General features: G+C 46.8%; 1 protein-coding gene across 3 annotated transcripts; it reads left to right on the forward strand.

The window, feature by feature from the left end:
* The first annotated feature begins 85 nt into the window (after window positions 1–85).
* Arhgap30 (Rho GTPase activating protein 30) lies at window positions 86–22,780 on the forward strand. Of its 3 annotated transcripts, none has more exons than XM_050143092.1 (12): window positions 86–455; window positions 10,439–10,541; window positions 13,377–13,521; window positions 14,973–15,055; window positions 15,203–15,310; window positions 16,052–16,179; window positions 16,658–16,826; window positions 16,908–17,011; window positions 17,092–17,169; window positions 17,661–18,056; window positions 20,060–20,346; window positions 20,438–22,780. In XM_050143092.1, exons 1-12 carry the CDS (start codon window positions 359–361, stop codon window positions 22,046–22,048), a joined length of 3,309 nt encoding a protein of 1,102 aa, XP_049999049.1. In that variant the 5' UTR covers window positions 86–358; the 3' UTR covers window positions 22,049–22,780. The 3 variants fall into 3 exon arrangements, with proteins under 3 accessions (XP_049999049.1, XP_049999051.1, XP_049999050.1); XM_050143094.1 differs by having other exon boundaries at window positions 20,060–20,154; XM_050143093.1 differs by having other exon boundaries at window positions 16,908–16,981.
* Window positions 22,781–23,017: the final 237 nt, after the last annotated feature.

A 23,017-nucleotide genomic window follows, 5' to 3' on the forward strand; every position in this document is an offset into this window, starting at 1 on the left:
GCCCTGTGGTTGCAAAGATGCTCTAACAGGAAGCGGGTTTGAGGAGCTGCACAGCTTCCTGCCCCGCTAGAGCTTCACAGTGCGAGAAAGGGCCAGGGCTCAGCTTGGCCACGAGATACAGCTTCATGCCAGGGTTCTGGTAGCTTCCTCTTCCACATCCACTTCCGTGTGGCCCCGAGTGGGCCCCAGAGGCAAGTGCTGCTGTCCGTTGCCCAAGCCACCCTCCACCTCCAGTTTGGAGCCCTGCCCCTCTAGGGCTGGGCCAAACCCAACTACTGACTGGGATTCCATGGGGGACTGGTAGGTCAAAGGTCTTGGGGAACAGAAGTGGTGGGGCCAGATCCTGGGGGCTCTGGCCATGAAGTCTCGGCAGAAAGTAAAGAAGAAGGGCTGCTCCAAGGAACGAGTGTTTGGGTGCGACTTACAGGAACACCTACAGCACTCGGGACAAGACGGTAAGGAGGCCAACCGAGCAGGGGGCAGCGGAACGGGTGGGCGGACTGGCACGCAGGCACCGAGCTTGTCTTCTCTGGCTTGATTTGATCTGTTGGGAAGAATCAACTCCTAGGGCCCCGTGGCCCAGGATCACCATCCATGAGACCTGCGCCCAGGAAAGTCAGGAAATGCGGCTCAGAGGTGGCAGAGAGGTTCGCTTCTGTAATAGTTGTGGGGCAGGTCTCTGAGAGGGTGAGGATAAGAACTCCAAGGGGACGCAAAGTGGGGGATGGTGATATTTATAAAATCTAGAGATGCCGACGGATCAGGTGAGGAGACGGAGAGGGGGACAGAGGGTAGGAATGGAGGGCCTATGTCAGGAGAGTGGCTGAAGGGATGGTTGATAGAAAAATAAACGGAGGTGGGAATGGGCCCAGTGGGTCTGAGGACATAGCTTGGGGAGAGTGGAGGGAGGCATCCTAGCTGGAGAACAGCACCAAGGGACAAGGACCTAGCCCTTCTGCACCTTTGCTGGGCCGCGGGAGGGTGTGGGGGAAGGAGAGACCGTCTTCTTTAGATTGCTTGCAAAAAAGAAACAGGTTTGCAGTAGAAGGCAAGGGGAGAAGCTGCTGGTGTAGGGAACACAGAAAAATGAAGGAGATGCTTTAAGCCCTGGTTTGAAGCTGGGAGTAGAAGCTGCAGTAAAGATAGGTGTGGGCACTGTCTGGAGCTGCCTCGGTTCCTTGCCTGGCTTACTACGCAGTGGCCTTGGAAAGCCAGCCTACCCAGGGACAAGCCCTGGCTCAGTGCTCTGCCTAGCACGCGCTCAGAACCACGTCTTATTTGATTTGAAATTGAGCTATCTTGACTATACTGGCCAGCTTGTTTTCAGCACACTGAGCGACTTACAAAAAAGGGCATGATTCTGCCCCCCCCACTCCACCCCACCCCAATCTGTCATTTCCTCTTTGTCCCCTTCTCTGGTTGTGGTGCCTGCAGAGAAGGGAGGGCGATGGTGGTTCCCAGCTCATTTCCTGCTCTTAGCCCCGCCCTTGTGTCCCCAGACACCTCCTTCCCCTTTTCTCCTCCATCAGAGGGCCCCATCCCTACCAGCCTCCATTAAGGGAAAGTCCAGGCCCCAAGAAAGAGTGTTTACAGCCGAGGTGGACTTTTCTGTGCCTTCCTCTTCTCTCTGAGCACACCTGGCTCCTTTACTATTATTACACTGGCCATAATGATTCTTTTACAAAAAAGTATCACACCGTTTACTTATATATTTTGTATGCATGTTGGAAAGGGGCAAATTGGTTCCCCTGCAGGTATGGAGGTCAGAGGACAACCTGAGGGAACCAGTTTTCTCCTTCCATCATGTGGGTCCCAGACATCAAACATAAGTCATCAGGCTTGGTGGCAAGTACTTCCATCCACTGTACCACCTCACAGGTTGTATTTTGTTGTTGTTGTTGTTTTTCAAGACAGGGTTTCTCTGTGTAGCCCTGGCTGTTCAGGAACTTGTTCAGGTACAGGCTGGCCTCAAACTCAGAGAGATACGACTGCCTCTGCCTTCCGAGTGCTGGGGGTTAAGATTAAAGGTGTGCACCACCACTGACTGGCAGGCTATATTTATTGGTAGTATTAGTATCAGTGTGTGTATGTGTGTGTGTCCACATGTACCATGGTGCATATGTGGAAGTCAGACAGCAACTTTTGGAAGCCAGTTCTCTCTTCCCATCATGTGGGTCTCAGTGTTGAACTGAGGTTTTCGGGCTTGGTGGCAGGTATCTTTTACCTCCTGAGCCATCTCACCGGCACTAAAGGATTTTCTTTTTAATTTTGAGATTTTTAAAAAAAATTTATAGGCATGAGTTTTGTCTGTGGGTGTATGTTTCACAAGTGTGCAGTGCCTATGGAGGCCAGAAGAGGGCATCAGATTCTCATTGGAACTGGAGTTCCCATCGGTAGCTGCCAAGGGTGCTCTGAAGAACAGTCAATTCTCTTAGCTGAGGAGCCGCCTAGCCAGCACTAGATAACGATTCCTGACAGAGAGCCATACATCTTTATTGGACTTCATTGGGGATGATGTTCTTGTAGTTCCTGGTAAACCCTCAGTTCAGCCTCCTTATCCTGGTTCAGCCCTTCCCAGTGGTTCCCATCCCCCACAGACAGCCCAGACTCCCCTTCTGGGACTCTTAGGGCCACCATTCCCAGCTGGTGAAAGGTTCCTTTCTAGAGATCCAGGGATAATGAAAGGCCAACGGCTCCTGGTTGCAGGTGAATTCAGAGCAGGTGAGGAATTACTTCTGTCCCTTACCAGAACTTCACCTGCGCTTCAGGCTTGAGAGATGACTCTTGGGTATCTCGGGTATCAGTGAGATACCCCTCCCCTAATCCAGAATATCCTGGTACAGAGAGGTGGAAAGTGTTAGGGAAGAGTGAGGCTGGTTGATTGCAGCTTCTCTCTCTCTCTCTCTCTCTCTCTCTCTCTCTCTCTCTCTCTCTCTCTCTCTCGGTTTTTCGAGACAGGGTTTCTCTGTGGTTTTGGAGCCTGTCCTGGAACTAGCTCTTGTAGACCAGGCTGGTCTCGAACTCACAGAGATCCGCCTGCCTTTGCCTCCCAAGTGCTGGGATTAAAGGCTACCACCGCCCGGCCGCAGCTTCTCTCTTTAGCTCAAGATCCAGCAAGACATTGAAGGTCCCGGTAGGTGATATCCATCTGCTTCTGGTGTATGATTCTCCCCGGTCATCTTAGTTTTCTCTACTCTTACACCCTTGCTTGACTTTAGACCTCTTCCCTAACTCTTCTCCCCTAAATGGATCTTTCCCTGTCCCTGAGCCCTACACACACTCTGATAACTTGCTTGTGTTTCTGATTCACTGTCGGTGCTTCTTTGACTCCACCCACACCCTCCGCATCATGTTGACTCCATCACCTCGATCTTGTCTCTAGATTCCATCGTCTTGTCTCTGACTTCATTTCTCTGATGTCTATCTGCAGCTCCACCAACTCTCTGACCCTGTTATCTTTAGACCCATTTCCTTTATGACTCAGGCTCCTTAAGACCTTCCATCTCTGTAAAGACCTACTCCAGAGGTTCAAAATCAACTGAGAAGAATAGGGCAGGAAAACCTGGTTTAGATGAAACCTAGGAATTTAGAGGAGAGAGGGAGATTGATGTCTGAGGTGCAGTCTCTCTATGCAGCTGGGATTACAAGTGTGCACTAACTGGACCCAGCCGGCAGCCTATTTGTGGGTCAGTAGAGCAATATGGTGGCTAAAAGAATGGATGCAGCATTTGGCACCCAACGGCAGAGCAGCAGCTTCAACAAGCAGGGCAGCCTCATCTCTTCGTTTAGTGCCGAGAACTAAGGACAGGGGACCACGGAAAAGCGAGAGCAGGACCCGAAGGCATGAACAGTGGCTAGGCTGGAGTGAGGTGAGGAAGGTGACAAGAGCCCAAATTTTAGGAACCACTTACTCCAGAGACATTGTGCAAATGTCCCAGGTCCCTCATTCTAAGGATTAATACGCGCACAACCCTGAAAGCAAAGACTTCCTTAAATTTTTTTTTAATCCTCCATGCTTTTCTTGTTTTACCCAAGTTCCGGGTATGAGCAAAAAGACAAAGGATCTGAAAAGCATGTCACAGGAAGAAAGATGAAAACCAGTGATCGGTGGGATTATTATCTACACCCTTCGCCTTGGTTTTCTGTCATATTTGTTCCACAAAAACCTTGGGAAGACAGCTGGCTCTCTGTGCATTTGAGGTTAGCCTGGTCCACAAAGTGAGTTCCAGGACGGTCAGGACTGTTAAACAAAGAAACCCCATCTCGAAAAATGAAACAAACAAACTTCAAACAAAAAGCTTGGGTTGACTCCTGAGAGGCAACACAACAAGCAAATAAATGACTGAGGAACTGAATTGAATGGAAATTAAGAAGAGTAGGACCCAGAGATGCACGTCAGATAGTTCTATGTGGCTGCTAGGGGTGGGCCTTAGTTAAAGTCATATGAAACTCACAAGCCTTTTAGGGAACAAAAATTTAGGTAGCTGAGAAGAAACACAACTTTCCCCGACACTGATAAATGCAAGGAACTTCTCTGGTGACTTCCAGTCAACAGGACTCAGTGCTCTGTGAAAGGCAATGTTCTTTGTCAAATCTCTAAGGGACTTCAGTGATTCAGACGTAATTCTGAATTAATTCATTATGTAATCTAACAAACATTTGAATACCTCATGTTCCACCACAGTGAGAGATATGATTCTCTGACGAGAGAGTACCATTTGGTCAGGAGGTATAGATACAACCACTTAAAATGAAGTGTAGTAAGTACTGTAAGATTGGAGGCTGGAAAGATGGCTCAGTAGTTAAGAGCATTTGCTGCTCTTGCAGAGGACTTGGGATTAGTTCTCAGCGTCCACATAGCATAGTTCACAACCGCCTGTAACTCCAGTTCCACCCTAATCTGACGCCCTCTTCTGGAATCCTCAGGTACCTGCATACATGAGGTGCATGTACAAGATGCTCACATATATAGATACAAAAAAAAATGGAAGCAACTACATGGTGGCTCACAACCATCTGTGATGAGGTCTGGTGCCCTCTTCTGGCCTGCAGGCATACACACAGACAGAATATTGTATACATAATAAATAAATAAATATTAAATAAAAAATTGAGATGAGTAAAGGACTGTAATATATATACATATGTATACATACACACACACATATATGTACATACATATATACATATATACACATATACATACAAAGGGTTCAGAATCAAGTGATTTTTTAAATTTGTTTTTATCTTATTCTTGTGTGTGTGGATACATGTGTGTGGCTATTTGAGGTTAATATCCGGGCTCATTCTCCATCACTCTCCAGCACATTATTTTTGGCAGCATCTCTCAGACAAGCCCACAGTTTGCTGATATGGCTGTATCACCAGCCTGATTGCTCTGGGGCATCTCCTGTCTCCACTTTGTGAGGACAGAATTGCAACCCATTTACATGAATTCACATGGATTCTGGGGACCTGAATTCCAGAACTCTTGCTTTCCAGGCAAACACTCTTAATTGCTGAACCACCTCTCCAGCCCTTGTTTAGTTCATTTAGTTTAGTTAAGGTTTTTTGTTTGTTTGTTTGTTTGTTTTAAGATGATCTCATTATGTTGTATGTTGGCTCTGAATTCCTGGGCTACAGTGATTCTCCTGCCTCAGCCTCCCAAGGAGCTAGGACTAGAAGCATGTGCTACTCTGCCCAGCTAGGAGGCTATGCTTGAGATGTTTTGAGTAACAGTTTACCAGGCAGTTGGAGGGGAAGGTATATTCCCAGACAGGAGAAGAAAACAAGTGCCTTCATCAGTTCTGGGTTGCTCCAGCAAAACGGCTCAAATGGAGAAATTATGGAGAAGTTGCTTTTGCTCATGACTACAGTGGCTGAGGTTTTCAGAAAGCTTATGCTAGCATCCTGGCAAGGGACGCCTGGGTATGTCACAATATGGTGAGGTGGAAAGAAAACTGTCTGCATACAGAAGGACCAGGAGCATGGAGTGGCATTGCTTTTGATACCCCACTTTCTGATCCAGTCATGAAAGACCCACTCCCGCCCAAAGAGGTAGCATTGTAAACCTTGGTGGCACACTTTTTTAATCCCAGTACTTGAAAGGTATAGGAGCATCTTCAAAGGCCTGTCTGAGCCAGTAATAAAGACCATCTCTCAAACAAGATTATACACACATTTAAAAAAAAAGCCAGGCCAGGGGATAATGGTGGTGCATGCCTTTAATCCCAACACTTGGGAGGCAGAGGCAGGTGGATCTTTGTGAGCTTGAGGCCAACCTGGTCTACAAAGCTAGTTTCAAACAGCTAGGGCTGTTACACACAGAGAAACCCTGCCTCAAAAAACAAACACAAAATACCAGGCAAACCCCCCACAAAATTCAAGAGACAGTAATAATTCTTTCATGAGGAGAGAGTCCAATGACTTGATTATCACTCACTAGATCTCATTTTCTTGACTGTTTCCCATCTCAACACCACCACTCTGAGATGCTTCCAGCACACAAACCTTTGAGAGAAAAAGCACATCACTGAAGAATGGTACCCAGGCTTGCTTATGGATTAGCAAAGGGCTCAGTCATAGAGTTTGTCAGGACCTGGTTTGTGAAGGTCTTCTATCCCAGGCTGAGGAGCTCATATTTTATTCTGTGTCTTTAAGATAAACACTGGGTACTCGGGTAGGGTAGGCTGGGTGTTTCTGTAGCCTAGGATTAAAGTGTGGAAGGGGGCGTAGTTTGTAGGTTTGAGTTAGGTTGCATTCACAGCTATCTTTGTCTGCATGGCTTTCTCTTTTCCTTTTTATTTTTGAGGCATGGTTTCTTGATGTAGCCTTGGCTGTCCTGCAACTTGCTCTGTAGACCAGGCTGACCTCGAACTAAGGGAGATCTGCCTGCCTCTGCCTCCTGAGTGCTGGGGTCAAAGACACGGGTCACTACCGCCTGGCTACATGGCTTGCTTTCTTTTTCTTTTTTTCTTTTTTCTTTTCTTGGTTTTTTGAGACAGGGTTCCTCTGTAGCTTTGGAGCCTGTCCTGGAACTAGCTCTTGTAGACCAGGCTGGCCTCAAACTCACAGAGATCTGCCTGACTCTGCCTCCCAAGTGCTGGGATTAAAGGCGTGCGCCACCACTGCCCCGGCTAGCATGGCTTTCTATTAGGGATTCAATACTTGTTTTTGAGACTTTATCACAACTGCTACTCTATCAAGATAACACGAGAAATACCGCGATAATCTTTAAGGAGATTAGTCTAATAGCACAATATTGGCCCAAGGTCAGGAGAGATAATATATTTTTTTGCATTTTTCAAAAAAGGTTTATTATTTTGTTTGTATATTGTGTGGACACACATGTGCCATGAAGGGCATGTGAAAGTCAAAGGACAACTTGTGGAAGTCGGTACTCTCCTTTTACGCCTGACCACGTGATCAGGTGTGGTACTTTCCAATGCCAAACTGAGTAACTGCAAGTTTTCTTACCAGAGAAAGTGCCTGAAGCTAAACCCCTTCAGTTGCGTTCCATTTCGGCCGGAATAACCAGGGTTCATTTGTTCATGGCTGGCAGAGTGTTACATAAATGCAATTTGGGTGCCAGTCTTTTACTTTGCCTTGTCTACCCTACAAAATTGCTGTTCTTTCTAAAAATTCTGGGATATGTCACAGGGTGGTGGGACAAACCTTTAATCCCAGCTCTTGGGAGCAGGAGGCAGGTGGATCTCTATGAACGCAAGGCCAGACTGGTCTACAGAGCAAGTTCCAGGGCATATAGGGCTACACAGAAAAACTCTGTCTGGGGAAAAAAAAATCTGGGGCAACAGCTGATGACAAAGAGAAGTTTCAGTTCCAAAGCTGCGGACCTGTTTTTCCTGTAACCACAGCACTGACAGCTGAATGCAGGGCAGGAGGGATGGCTCAGCAGTTAAGAACACAAACTGCTCTCGCCGAGGCCAGGGTTTGGTTCCCAGCACTCATGTTGGGCAGCTCACAATCACCTGTAATTCTAGCCCCTCGGGGATCCTGGGATGCTTTTGCACTCGTAAGCACATGCACGCGCACACACATGCACACACACAAGACTATTAATGAGATGCCATTGGTCTAGTCAGGCATTGGTGACACATGCCTTAATTTCAGCACTCAGGAGGCCCAGGGCTACGCAGAGAAACTCTGTCTTAAAAAACAAAACAAAACAAAACAGTTACCATTTATCTTATTTCTCTATTTTATGTTGTGATTTGGTCTAATAATTTTATTTGTGTTTTCTAATACAGATACTGATATTTAAAGTTAGATTGAGGTGGTTTTCTTTTGTATTTCTTTCTTTGTTTCAAGACAAGATTGTGTGTGTGTGTGTGTGTGTGTGTGTGTGTCTGTGTAACAATCCTAACTTTCCTGAAATTCATTTTGTAAACCAGGTTGGCCTTGAACTCACAGAGATTAGTCTGGCTCTGCCTCCCCAGTGTTGCGATTAAAGTCACGAGCCACCATTGCATGGCTCTTTTGTGTTTCTTTTTTCTTTTTAATTTATTTATTATGTACATAGTGTTCTGGGCACCAGATCTCATTACAGATGGGTGTGTGTCATCATGTGGTTCCTGGGAATTGAACTCAGGACCTCTGGAACAGCAGTCAGTTCTCTTAACCTATGAGCCATCTCTCCAATCCATCTTTTGTGTTTCTTAACGATTTATCTGTTTTTGTTTTTGTTTTTATTTGAGGCAGGTTTTCTCTGTGTAGTCTTGGCTGTTCTAGAACTTGATTTGTAGACCAGGCTGACTTCAGACTCATAGAGAGATCAGCCTGTCTCTGCCTCCCAAGTGCTGAAATTAAAGGCGTGTGCCACTATGCCTACCTTAATTTTTTTATCTTTAACTTTTAAGTTTTTTGTTAACTGGATTTGTATATAAGATGTTAAATATCTATAAACTGTTAAAATAGAATGTAAGGTTATTGTAAATTATTTGATATTCTACAACCATAGCCCATCATTTTCTGTGTAAATCTAAAATAATAAGCTATAACACTGAGTACATATCATAAAAAGGGAACTGGGGATGTAACTTGGTCGGCAGAGTGCTTGCCTAGCATGCATAGGCTGGCCCTGTGTTTGATCCCAGTATCACACAGACCAAGTATGGGGGCACATGCTTATAATCTCAGTATTCAGGAAGCCGAAGCAGTAGGATCAGGAATTCAAAGTCACCTTCAACTACACAGCAAATTCAAGGTCATCCTGGGTTAGGTAAGACTCTCAAAAACAAATAAATTGAATGTGATGGGCACACCTGTAATCCCAGTACTCAGGAAGTAGAGGCAGGAGGATCAGAAACTCAAGGTCTTCCTCAAGTATACGGCAAGCTGAAGGCCAGCCCAAGATCCATGAGGCCCTGTCTCAAAGCAAACAAATGAACAAACAGAGGTAGAGCTGTGTTATGGAACATTACTTTAACCAGGCAGAGGCGTGTTAATATTTGTTTACGCTGCATTTGTTTAACTATGTAAATATCTGTTACATTTGTTTATGCTGCCTTTGTTCCAGGATGTAAAGATGTGTTGCTGTTTCACCTTGACTGCCTAAAGGCACCTGATTGGCCTAATAAAAAGCTAAACAGCCAATAGCTAGGCAGTAGAGGGATAGGCATGGCTGGTGGGCAGAGAGAATAAGTGGAAGGAGAGGGAAGAGAGAAAGAAGAGTGAATGAGGGAGAGAAACAGGGAGACACCCAGGGCCAGCCAGACAGGTAGCTGCCCGCCAGACAGCCAGACACACAGAATGAAAGAAAGGTAAAAAGCCCTGAGGCAAAATGTAGATGAAGAGAAATGGATTAAATTTAGTAATAAGAGCTAATGGGACAAGCATAAGATAAGGCTGAGCATTCATAACTAATACTAAGTCTCTGTGTCATGATTTGGAGGCTGGTTGGTGGCCAAAATAAAGCCTGTTACAGAGCTGGGGCTCAAGAGATGGCTCAGTGTTTAAAAGCACTTGCTGCTCTTGCAGAGATCTGAATTCAGTTCCCAGCATCCATGTTAGCCACCTCACAAGCCCATATAATTCCAGCTACAGGGATATCTGCTGTCTCTGGCCTCTGCAGGCACCAGTACTATATGCAAATTCCCTTGAGCAGACACATACACATAATTTTTAAAAAATCTTTATCCTTGAAAAAGAGATAGAACTAAAAGGGTTACTATTAAGCAGTAGTGAATTCCCCTTTAGTACAGGGGTTTATGCTGAGACTTCAGGACTATGGGATAAAAATATTATACAATGATAGTTGAGTTGGGTCTGATCACCTGTAAGAATCTTTCTAACGAGTTTTTTATTTCACAAGCTTTGCCCTTAATCTTGGTGAACCCTCTTCCATGATGCTGCGTCTCTCAGACCCCTTACAGTCGCTAGCTTTTCAGATTTTCTTTTCTCTGCCCGTCTGTGTCCCCAGTGCCCCAGGTGCTAAGGAGCTGTGCAGAGTTCGTGCAAGAGTATGGAGTGGTGGATGGGATCTACCGCCTCTCAGGGGTCTCCTCTAACATCCAGAAGCTCCGGTGAGTCAGACAGAGTGGACAGGCCCTGTGGGCCAGACAGTCATGGTAAAAGCTGCTGGGGAGAGCTGGAGGAGGGGTAAGGGAAAGTGGGAGAAGGAAGCACAGAGGCTAGGAGCTATTCCAGGGAGAGGCTCTGAAGTCTGGTCAGGCAGGGTGGGGACCCCAAGCTCACTCCCCCAGCAGACATACTCTCCCTGTTCCCACATATGCAGTCTGCTTTTAAATCACACACACATACCTGCATGCACATACACATAATTTGCATACTATAAAATTCACCATTTAAAAATGTTTGCATCAGTTATATTTAGTATAATCACAACACTGCAATCATTACCATTAATTCACCATGGCTTATTCAACATGTCACCATCCTCTCTACATTTCCCCTTCACCTAACTTGGCTTTCTATCTGTATGGGTCTGTCTCTTCTGGACATCTCATAAACAGTAACAATACAATGCATGTTTTCATTGTCTCTTCACTCTGAGTCCTTTCAAGGTTCACACATGCTGCGGCATGTACTAGTATTTTATTGCTTTCTGTAGATGAATACAATTCTCCAGCATGGCTACACATTTTTTTCTACTCTTTTATCAGTTGATGGCTCTCCAGGTTGTTTCCACCTTGGGTTATTATGAATAATTCTACTACAAACATGTGCAAGTTTTCATGGCTGTATTTCACTTATTATTAATGTAAACCTGAGTGGAATGGCTGGGCCATATGGCAACTCATGTTAAACTTTTCAAAGTAACTGCCAAACTGTTTAATATAACAGTGTATCACTTTCATGTCTGTCTGCCCTATATGAAGGCTCCAGTTTCTCCGCAGTGCTGGCAACATTTGTTACTGTCTTTCTGATTGTAGCCTTCCTAGTGGGTGTGTATGATATGTCATTGTGATTTATGTGTGCATCTCCCCCTGTCTTCCTTTTGGGAAACACCTATTCAAATCTTATGCTTCTGCTTAATTTTTTTAAATCATTGAGTTGTAATAAATTATATGTTCTGAATGTCAAAGTTTTTTGTTTTGTTTTGTTTTGTTTTTGTTTTTTCGAGACAGGGTTTCTCTGTGGTTTTGGAGCCTGTCCTGGAACTAGCTCTTGTAGACCAGGTTGGTCTCTAACTCACAGAGATCCGCCTGCCTCTGCCTCCCAAGTGCTGGGATTAAAGGCGTGCGCCACCACCGCCCGGCTAGTTTTTTTTTTTTTTTTTTTTTTGAGACAGGGTTACACTGCGTATCCCTAGCTGTCCTGGAACTCACTTTGTAGATCAGGCGGGCTTTGAATGCACAGAGATTCACCTGCCTCTGCCTTCTAAGTGCTGGGATTAAAACGCACCATCACGGCCTGGCAGAGTACTAGGTTTTAATCAGATGTATGATGAACAGTATTTTCCCCTCCCCATCTGTGGTTTGTAGGTTGTTCTCTTCCTCTTCTTCTTTGTGGTAGCGGGGATTTTGAACCCAGGGTTCTTTTTATTGATAGTATCCTTTGACACATAAATGTTCCTTTTCTTTTCTTCTATTGTGGATGGTATATGCACGTATATGTTCATGTGGTTATGTGCATTTGTGTGGAAGCCAGAGATCAATGTTGCCTGTTTTCCTCAATTGCCTAATTTTACAAATGAATTTATTTTTATTAAAATATCTTTATTTTATGTGTTTGGGTGTTCTGCCTGCTTGTATGCCTGTGTACAACGTGTGTGCCTGGTGCCCAGCGAGGCCAGATGAGGCCCAGAACTAGAGTTACAAACGACTGTGGGGCACCATAAGTGCTGGGAACGGAACCTTGGTCCTTTGGAAGAGCAGCTAGTGCTCTTAACCACTGAGCATCTTTCCAGTCCTCTCCACGTTTTTGTTATTATTAATGTTGCTGTTGTTTGAGTCAGGGATCTTACTGAACTTGAAGCTTTCAGATTTGGCTAGACAGAATGGCCAGCAAGCTCCTGGGATTCCCCAGTGCTGTTCTTACAGGTCTCTGCTGCCTTGCCTGGCTTTTCCTATGAGTGCTGGGGATCCGAACTCAGAGACTTAAGCTTATGGGGCAAGCACTTTATCAACTGAGGTGTTTCCCTAGCCCCTTTGTCTTGCTCTCTCTTTTTTTCCCCCTTACTCTGTAACTTAGAATTTATTACATAGCATAGGCTAATCTCAAATTCACGGAAATCTTCCTGTCTCGGGAGAATTTGTGTCATCAATTTATCTATCTTCTTTTGGTTGTTGGCACTTTGGGTGCCATATCTGAGCACCTGCCAGCTAATCAAATCAAGATCATGAAGACAACACCCAGGCTAGGCAAAGTGGCATATGTTTTGAATGCCAGCATTTAAGAGGCAAAGTCAGATGGATCTTTGTGAGTCAGAGCTCAACTTGGTCTATATATTGAGTTCCAGACCACCCAAGAACTATATAGCAGGACCCTTTCTCAAAAAGAGAAAAGGAAAAAGGAGAGACACATTTAGGTCCATCACCTGTATCTGCTGAGTCCGCTATATCTCTTCTCTGCTAATCATAGATCCCTAGTTAGTCATGCGCAGATCCACTTACCTGTCTCTACTCATCTTTACATTCACGTCTACATATCCACATATGCAATTCCTAATATTTCCTGACATACATAGAAAATATGTGTAAATACGCCAGTGAACGTATATAATGTATATACATGTGAATATGCATACATTCCAGCATTCTCCCTCCAAGTCTCACCCATGTGGACCATGACCCTGCCTGCAGCTGACCTCTATGAGTCCTGCTTCTCCCTACATATCCCTCCACCCCCCGCCCGGTCTGACCTGTACCACGCCTGACCACTCTGCCCCTCCTCAGGCAGGAGTTCGAGGCCGAGCGGAAGCCGGACCTTCGGCGGGACGTGTACCTCCAGGACATTCACTGCGTCTCCTCCTTGTGCAAGGCCTATTTCAGAGAGCTGCCAGATCCCCTCCTCACTTACCGGCTCTATGACAAATTTGCCGTGAGTTGAGAGGCAGGGGGGTGGGAGACAGGGTTCAAGGGCCACTGCCTCAGTTTTGACACCCCTGGTGTGTCACGTGCCAGGCACGGTCCTGGGAGCCTGACAGTTAAGCATTACTGAGGAGAAGAGCCCTCTTTCCCAGACCTCGTCAACCCCCTGCCACCTCTGCCAGCCTCTGTCCCTCTTGTCTTCACTCCCTCCCTGTCGTGTTTCCCCTAAGACCTGCAGACCTCACAGAGCACAGCGGTAAGACTCGGGAGGCAAAGGGCAGGCTGTCAGAGCTGGGAGGCCTTGGAAAGCACCTAGACCAGAGTTTCCCTACCCTTAAGAGAACAAAAATGCTGTTTACATAACAAAAAAAAATATTTTCAGGAATGTCCCTCCAGTTACTACTATAACTGTATCTTAAATCTTAAACAGTTTTGGAGGAGAAAACACATGACAAAAATGGTGTCCTGATTCGAGTAATACTTTTTTTTTTTCCTTTTCTTTTTCTTTTTTTGGTTTTTTACACAGGCTCTCTGTGTAGCTTTGGAGCCGGTCCTGGAACTTGCTCTGTACACCAGGCTGGCCTCGAACTCACAGAGATCCTCCCAAGTGCTGGGATTAAAGGCGTGCACCACTATCACCCTGCTTGAGTAATACTTTTAAAGTAAAGTTCTAGGTTCTTCGGAGGTTGAGGCAGAAGGATTACTGGAGCCTAGAGTTTGAGCATAGATTGGGCAACATAGCAAAGTCCCATCTACTTGCCAAGAGCTTGCATTTTATTGAGTGCAACAACATTGAGACTCAGCATAGCAACTGCAGCCTGCTCAGTCCATCCACACCAGCCTGGGTGGATCACCTTCCCAGACACCTTTCAAAGGTCTAGCTCCAGAGCTGTACCAAGGTGGACACTGAGGCAAGGGAAATGGCAGTGAGTTGCTTAAGGTCACAAGACGATGTATAAATAAGATTCAGCAATCAGCTACGTGGTAGTGGCTCCTGCCTTTAATCCCAGCACTTGGGAGGCAGGTGAGTTCGAGGACAGCCTGGTCTACAGAGTGAGTTCCAGAACAGGTTCCAAAGCTACAGAGAAACCCTGTCTCAAAAAATCAAAAAAAAAATTCAGTAGTCATTTGTGCCCCCAAAGGTCCTAAGCTTGCTTTCTGTGGTTCTGGGGATTGAACCAGTGCTCTTGTGCATGGCGGGAAAGCACTCTACCACTGGGTTACATCCCGATCCTTGTTTCCTGCCTCCTGCCTCTGCCTCTAGAGTGCTGGGGTCAGAGGCATGTGCTACCATGCTCAGCCTGAGGTGTTTCCACTGTTTTATGGTGCCTTGAAGATCTAGGCGGGGCCATTGTGGGACATAGCAATAGATGATCCCTGAGAGTTTAATTTGGACCTCTGCGAAGCAAGCAGGTCATCTGTGAGTCAATGTCTCCCTCTTATACCCTGGTCCCCAATTAGGAGGCAGTGGCAGTGCAGCTAGAGCCAGAACGCTTGATCAAGATCCTTGATGTGCTCCAGGAACTCCCTGCCCCAAACTACAGGTGTGTGGGGTTCTGCCCTCTGTACTCCAGAGATACCCCCGCCCCGGCCCTCCCTATGGCCCCAGCCTTGCTGGCTCTCCCAGCTCTCAGGTCAGCCCACCCCTGCCCTGATGTTCTTTTGGGTGATTCTGTTCTTGATTTCTGCAGGACGCTGGAGTTCCTTATGAGGCACTTGGTCCACATGGCCTCATTTAGTGCCCAAACCAACATGCATGCCCGAAACCTGGCGATTGTGTGGGCCCCCAACCTGCTGAGGTGGGTGCATGTGTGAGCAGTGTGGAGCTGCTCAGAGACTTGGTGTAGCAAGATATACTCAAGTAGATGTGGTTGTGAGGGTGCACTGGAGAGGGTTTGGGGGTCTCATAAACCCAGCAAGACAGAAAAATTGAGCAGTGGCTAAATAGTATAAAGTCCACCAACTTGAGCCTTCACTGATACCAAGTGAATTTCTTAAGAGCAAGACTTGCGCTGTGCTGTGGAGGCTGGAGACTAGAATATTGGTCTTTGCCAAACATTTACTGAGAGAACATCTTACAGTCTATTCAGGAACTGGCCTGTCTCTGACTCATTATGGCACAAAGCATTATTAATTACAACAATTATAACAATTCTTGGTCTTCCTTTTGCGGTACAGTGCAAGGAGTATGGCAGGACATTGCAGATGGCTTTCTCGGGGGAAGTGGTATTTGAACTTGGATCATACCTGTGGCTTGAGGTAGTTGTGAGGGTAAAGACCAGGGGCCGAGGTATAGAGCATTTCAGAGGTTAGGCATTTGTAACCTGACTCTGACACTAGCACTTGGGAGAAGGAGGCAGGAGGATGTTTGTGAGTTCAAGGCCAGTCTGGTGTACACTGACAGTTCTAAGTCAGTTACAGCCACAGCTACATAATGAGATCTTGTCTGTCATTTGTGTGTATGGTGTGTGTGTTTCAGGAAGACTTTAGATAGGAAAGTGTTTTGAGTCTTGGGAGGGACTAATTCCACATCTTTACAGGTCTAAGGACATAGAGGCCTCCGGCTTCAACGGGACCGCAGCGTTCATGGAGGTGCGAGTGCAGTCCATTGTCGTGGAGTTCATCCTCACCCATGTGGAGCAGCTCTTTGGGGGTGCCTCCCTCCCTGGTTAGTGTCCTTTCTGCCCGTTACCCAGCACCACTCTCTGCTGGGAAGAGCTTTTCAGTTGCTTTATGGTTTTGACTAAGATCAGCTCTAGAGAGCCTCACAAGTCGCTTCATTCAGACTCCTCATTTTGTGGGTAGGAAGACTGTGTCTCTCACAGAGGACAGTACGTGATGAGCACCTGCAGAGGACACTGGAGAAGTGTTAGTACAGCTAGGGCTTGGGCAGGCCTCTTCTGTTGTCATTCTAGCACATAGATTAGTCTCTGCAGCACCACCTTGGAGGACAAGGCTAATGTCTTGGGATCTCCTGATCCTCTTCGTTCTTGAGAATACCCTTCTGAAATGGATAGAGAGGATCTATCTCCAAGAGCCTCTGAATATATCCTTAGCTTGGTAGCTTGTTGCGGGGGATGGACTGGGGACTTGAGGTTCCTTTCTTGGTTCTGTTACTGGCTGGCCAATTCTTTTCGTTCTCCTAGCTGGTGCAGATGTGGAGAGCGGATGGCTGCCAGGGGCCCGGGCATCAGGCAGCTCTGAGGACCTCATGCCCAGGCCTCCTCCCTACCACTTGCCTAGCATCTTACAGGCTGGCGATGGACCACCACAGATCCGGCCCTACCATACCATCATTGAGATTGCAGAACACAAGTAAGGCCTGCTTCCCGGGACCTCTTCCCTTGCACCGAGTCACCCAGACTCCACTCCTAACTGTATCTCCATTCTCTGCAGGAGAAAGGGATCTTTGAAGGTCAGGAAATGGCGATCTATCTTCAATTTGGGTCGCTCTGGCAATGAAACAAAACGTAAACTTCCACTGCGGGCTGAGGACAGGGGTAGGTCTGGGATGATGAGGAAATGGGGCTCTGGTGAGGGCATGCGAGGTCTTGGTGCTATGCACATTCATCTTTTTCAGAAGAAAAAGCCAACAAGGGGACACTGCGGCCCGCTAAGAGCATGGACTCACTGAGTGCTGCAGCTGGTGCCATTGATGGTGAGGACAGATGTTAGTGGCTATGTGTGTATGTGTTGTGACAATTACAGCACAGGCTTGGGTGTCTATAAATGTGGCCAAGTGTGTCTAGTAATTTTAAAAGAATCACAAATAATTATATATCAGTCTTGGATACACATGGCAAGTTTACAATAGATGAGCCTATTGTCTAACCTCTGGGTATATTCATGAGTATTTGTACATGGAGACTGTGTGTGTGTGTGTGTGTGTGTGTGTGTGTGTGTGTGTTAATGGTAGCTAGTGACTGTATCTACAGAGAGGGAGAAGAAGATCCATCAGGTACATGTGACCTTTAACCTGCTGACTGGGTGGATACTTTGCAGTAGAGGTCAAAAGAAACCTGGGTCTGGTACCTTCCAATTATCCTACCTCTAAAACCTAAGAAAACAGAGCCGGTGAGTCTGACCTGAGCTGTCAAGACCCTTTGGAGCTGGGGCTGCTGAATACCTGACCCTCTCTCTCTTCCACAGAGCCAGAGGGACTGGTGGGGCCCAGCAGTCCTCAGTCAAGCTCACTGATGTCTGAGAGCTTGGAGAATAATTCCATGGATGCAGCAGAGGGTGAACAGGAACCTGAGGCCGAGGCACAGGGCAGTGCGAATTCTGAGCCAGGAACTCCACGAGCTGGGCGGTCAGCTATTCGGGCCTCGGGGAGCAGTCGTGCGGAGCGTTGTGCCGGTGTCCACATCTCAGACCCTTACAACGTCAACCTCCCGCTACACATAACCTCCATCCTCAGTGTACCTCCAAACATCATTTCTAACGTCTCCTTGGTCAGGCTTACCCGTGGCCTTGAGTGTCCCGCCCTACAGCCCAGGCCAAATCCCACCTCAGGTCCTGGCCCCGGCCCCGGCCCTGGCCCCCCAGGTGAGAACTTGGAGATTTCCCAGGCCTGGAAAGGAATCTAGAACTTTAGGTTGAAGCTGTGGGTGCTGAGGACGAGGACGTAGCGTTGGAAGGTCAGAGGTCAGAGGCTTCAGCCCTTAGGCTTTGAACACAGTCTTACGTTGCCTGCCTAGATTTGGGGTTTGGGGATCCAGTGATATTAGGTTATATGAAGTGCATGGAGAAGGGATCTCTGTCAGGCTTCAAATCACTGATTTACCCCCAAGAATAGGGGCCTGTGCCAGACGCAAAAGGGATTTAGTAAGGTACAGGTAAGGGTAAGAACAAAAGTTGCTGTTAAGAGTTCCAGCAAATTAATATTAAGAGCTAACTATCACTTATCAATTCATGCTGAGGGCTGTATTAGACACTTCACAGGTATTAGCTCATTTCATTTTCTCATAGCATGAAGATATAAGTATCATTATTCTTACAACCGTAGAACCTGAAAGTTGTTATCTTCAACAATCTACTACTGATCTAGGATGTGATTCATTCTCAGATTCCTATGCCCAAAGTGTCACTGATGAGAAAGCCTGAGGTTGTATAAGGTCGAGGTAAATAGGACAGTTAAGCGGACGGAGCTCAGATTTTGTCTGTGCCACTTATTAGCTGCATGGCCTTGGACAAGCTGCTCTGAGCTTCAGTTTCATTAAAGCCAATTGAGGATGAAGAGTTGGGGACGTAGCTCTGTTGGTACAGTGCTTGCCTGATGTACAAAGCACTGGATTTGATCCCCAGCACCACATAATCCTGGTAGGGAGGCTTATGTAATCCAGCACTTCGGAGGTGGAGATGGAAGAATGGAAGTTTGAGGTCATCCCTGGCTCCATAGTTTGAGATGGGCCTGGGATACAGGAGACCTGTGTCAAACAAAGGGTGTGGTACAACATCCTCCATAATATTTCTTTATTTTTGGAGGGTATTTGTGTGTAGGGGAGTTGCCTGTGCAGGTGTGTACATGAATATAGGAACCAGAGGACCACCTTAGGTGTTGTTCTTAGATATCCACAGTTTTTTTTTTTTCCTGTGACAGAGTATTTCAATGACCTGGAACTTCCCAAGCAGGCTAGAAGTGGTCAGCTCCAGGGACTGATCGCCCCTCTTGCCTAGCACTGGGATCAGAAGAGCACACCGACTTTCTGGAGATCAAACTCAGGTCCTCGGGGCTGGAGAGATGGCTTAGAGGTTAAGAGCACTGACTGCTCTTCCAGAGGTCCTGAGTTCAATTCCCAGCAACCATATGGTGGCTCACAACATCTGTAATGAGATGTGCAGGCACACATGCAGACAAAACACTATACATAATAAATTAAAAAAAACAAACACAGGTCCTCATATTTGCATACAGTCACTATGAACCAAGCCATCTATCCAGCCCCCCTATACATAACATTTTATTCTGTAGGGAAAATATAAAGATTAATTATAAAAATATCAAACACAGTCAGGCAGTGGTGGCGCATGCCTTTAATCCCAGCACTCAGAAAGCAGAGGCAGGAGGATCTCTATGAGTTCGAGGCCAGCCTGGTCTACAAGAGCTAGCTCCAGGACAGGCTCCAAAGCTACAGAGAAACCCTGTCTCAAAAAACAAAACAAACACACACACACACACACACATAAATATTTAGAGCTGGTGGTGCATGTCTTTTTAATCCCAGCATTTAGAAGGTATAGATATCTTGATCTCTGTGAGTTGAGGCCAACCTGGTTTATTTAATCAGTCCAGGCCAAGTAGTGGTATGTAGTGACATCTTGCCTCAAAAACAAAGAAATACACAGGCAACCCACAATGCTGGCACTTGAGTGAGAATAAAGAGAGCTATTAGTAGTGAGTCATTCTGGTCTGAGAGGAGGAGCCATGTTGACTAGTACATACCAGGAGTGTTGGGCCCCTAGAGTATCAATGTGAGGAATAACCATACCTGAAAGCATTGGGGCTGACCTTGACTTTTGGATTTCTGAAACTACTTTTCTTCCAACAGATGAGAAGTCGGAGACAAGATCAGCCCCAGGTCCCCTGGCTGACTCAAACCCAGCAGACATGACTCCTGCCCTGGAGGACTCCTTGTCCCAGGAGGTGCAGGATTCCTTCTCCTTCCTAGAGGACTTGAGCAGCTCAGAGCCTGAGTGGGTGGGGGTGGAGGATAGGGAGGTGGCCAAGGCAGAAGCCGCAGGAGCAGCAGGAGCAGCAGGAGCAGCACCTTTCTCCCTTGGGGAGGATGACCCTGGGATGGGCTACCTGGAGGAGCTCCTGGGAGTTGGGCCTCAGGTAAGGAGGAGCTGTGCTGGGTATTTGGGTAGTGTGTAGCCTAGAGAGTGGATAGGCTACCTGGTCCTTAGACACAATGCTTTGCCTACAGGTGGAAGAGTTCTCTGTAGAGCCACCCCTGGATGATCTGTCTCTGGACGATGCACAGTATGTCCTGGCTCCTAGCTGCTGCTCCCTCGATTCTGCTGGTCCCACACCTGATGTGGAAGAAGAAAATGGGGAAGAAGTCTTCCTGAGTGCCTATGATGATTTGAGCCCCCTTCTGAGCCCTAGATCCACGAACTGGGAGGGTGTAGCGAGACTGGAGGAAGAGGCAGCAAGATGTGGGAAACAACCTCCAACACAGGCTGAAGAGAAAGAGGCGTGCCGGGAAGCTGAAGAGGACAAGGAAGCTGGGCCTGGAAGCACATCAGCTAACAGGGAAGATGCTGAGGCAACTCCAGAGGCTGAGATGGAAGTTGGGGAAGCTGATGAAGAAGGAGGGGAAGAGGAAAGAAGCCAAAAGGTGATGGGTAGTTTTGAAAAGGGGAATAGTGAAGAGATAGAGACCGTGGAAGGAAATTCCAAAGGTCAAGAGGTTGAAAGTATAGAGACCAAAGATACAGAGAAAACAAGAGAAGAGGATAAAGACAAGCAGGAAAGAGAGAGTGGGAGAAAAGAAGGAGCTGAGAAAGGAGAGGACACCCCCGTAGAAACTGGAATGGATCCAGAGCATCCCGTCCAGGAATACCTGCTTCCTGGAGAGAGCTGGGAAGCGGTACACAACCAAGAGACTGAGAAAGGCAACAAGGATGAGATCAAAGGACTGAGTGGGAATACTGACCACCAGTCAAGAGAAGACCAAGGACATAGTGCAGATGGTAGAAGTCCAGTAGAAGATAATGATAATGGGGAGGAAGGGGAGGTCAGCAAGGAAGAAAAAGGTATAGATATAGAAACTGAAGGCAAGAGAGCTGTTGGTGACCACTTAGAAGAGGGGGCCCTCTCTGAAGAGCCAGGTGTGGAGTTCCTGGAGGTTGACGGTACAGAAGAAGTCAATGAACAGTCTTCTGAGATGGAACAAGGCCCTCCACAGCCATCTGAACCAGAGGGGATGGAGGCTGAGGGACAGCTCAGTTCTGAGGCATGTGACTTGAACTCTTGTCCCTGTGGTTCAACTGGTGGTGTGGGCATGCGTCTGGCGTCTACCCTAGTTCAGGTCCAACAGGTCCGCTCTGTTCCTGTAGTACCCCCCAAACCACAGTTTGCCAAGATGCCCAGTGCAATGTGTAGTAAGATCCATGTAGCACCTGCAAACCCATGTCCAAGACCTGGTAGGCTTGATGGGACTCCTGGAGAAAGAGCTTGGGGGTCTCGTGCTTCTTGGAGGAACGGGGGTAGTCTTTCCTTTGATGCTGCTGTGGCCCTGGCCCGGGAGCGCCAGAGAACTGAGGCGCAGGGAATTCGGCGGACCCAGACTTGTACTGGGGGTGGGGATTATAGCCTCAACTCCAGAACCTCTCCCTGTAGCATGATTCCTGCCCATTCTTCCCGGCCCCTTAGCTGTCTGGAACTCCCACCTGAGGGCACAGAAGGGTCTGAGCCCAGGAGTCGGCTTAGTCTGCCTCCTAGAGAGCTTCACCCCCCTGTCCCTCTTATGTCCCCTCAGCGTCAGACATATGCCTTTGAAACACAGACTAACCGTGGGAAAGAAGGGCTGTGATTAGGATGGGACAAGAGGAATCAGAAATTTATCGTCAATCTCTGGAACCCTCACCCAGCTGTCGTTGCACCCTTGGCAGCTGAAGTGTCCAATTCCATAGGCTTGGGTCCTCCAGCTACTTGTTTTGACCACGAGAGGCATTGCCTTGATGGGTTTACTTGAGTTTGTGTTAGACACAAAGCACTTATCTCTTAGCAGAGTCTTAAGAAATATAGGAAGATCTTATTCCCATGAAGTTGTAATTATTAACCAAAACATAGGGTAGGTAGAAACTTATTATTTTTCTTAAATTTAAATACATGGGGGGGGGTGAGGATTCCAGTCAAACTCCTGCCCTCTTCTGAGGCTGTGAACATCTCTTCATAGAAGCCTAAGGCAGATGTGGAAAATATAGGGCCAGATACAGAATTGCTCACTCCTGTTTTGTTCCCAGATCCTTAACTATCTCCTGACCCTTTTAGCTCCAGATTAGGGGAAACACATCCAAGAAGCTCTTTAAAGTCCTCAGTGTTCACTGAAGGAAATGGATGGCATCTTCTGCCTTCAATTATTTGCAGAGGAAGTCCTGTACAGATCTCTCTGGTCTTTCTTTTTCCCATTAGAATAACCTCCTATTTCAGGAACGGGATGTCTGATCATCACTCTGGCCCTGGCACTGTTTCTCTGCACAGGTGGGAGCTAGAGGCCTCATTTAGCCATGGTGGCTGTTTGATAATAAAAATTGAATTTTTTATACTTCAATAGTGTATGGACTTACTCTTATTAAAGTCTTGGGGGGAAAGGTATCACATTTGAATGTTGCCAAAATGTATATATCTTGTTTAGATATTCTTTCTCGGTTGTCATGGGAACCTGGAGCTAGAAAGTAGAACTAAGTTCGTGGTGGTCAAGAAATGAGGAAGAGAAACCTGTATTTACATAATGTTCATCTAATGCCAGGAATTGGGCTAGATTTATGTGCATAAAAAC

Source organism: Alexandromys fortis, unplaced genomic scaffold, assembly GCF_014885135.2.
Source record: "Alexandromys fortis isolate MF-2015 unplaced genomic scaffold, M_Fortis_MF-2015_v1.1 scaffold_51, whole genome shotgun sequence".
Taxonomy (NCBI): domain Eukaryota; kingdom Metazoa; phylum Chordata; class Mammalia; order Rodentia; family Cricetidae; genus Alexandromys; species Alexandromys fortis.

What these genes read in the sequence shown, in the direction of transcription:
- Arhgap30 (XM_050143092.1), top strand. Translation starts at nt 359, where the DNA reads ATGAAGTCTCGGCAGAAAGTAAAGAAGAAGGGCTGCTCCAAGGAACGA. An exon ending in TGGGCCCCCAACCTGCTGAG is followed by an intron (nt 15,311 to 16,051) that starts GTGGGTGCATGT and finishes ACATCTTTACAG; the next exon opens with GTCTAAGGACATAGAGGCCT. An exon ending in CCCCGGCCCTGGCCCCCCAG is followed by an intron (nt 18,057 to 20,059) that starts GTGAGAACTTGG and finishes TTCTTCCAACAG; the next exon opens with ATGAGAAGTCGGAGACAAGA.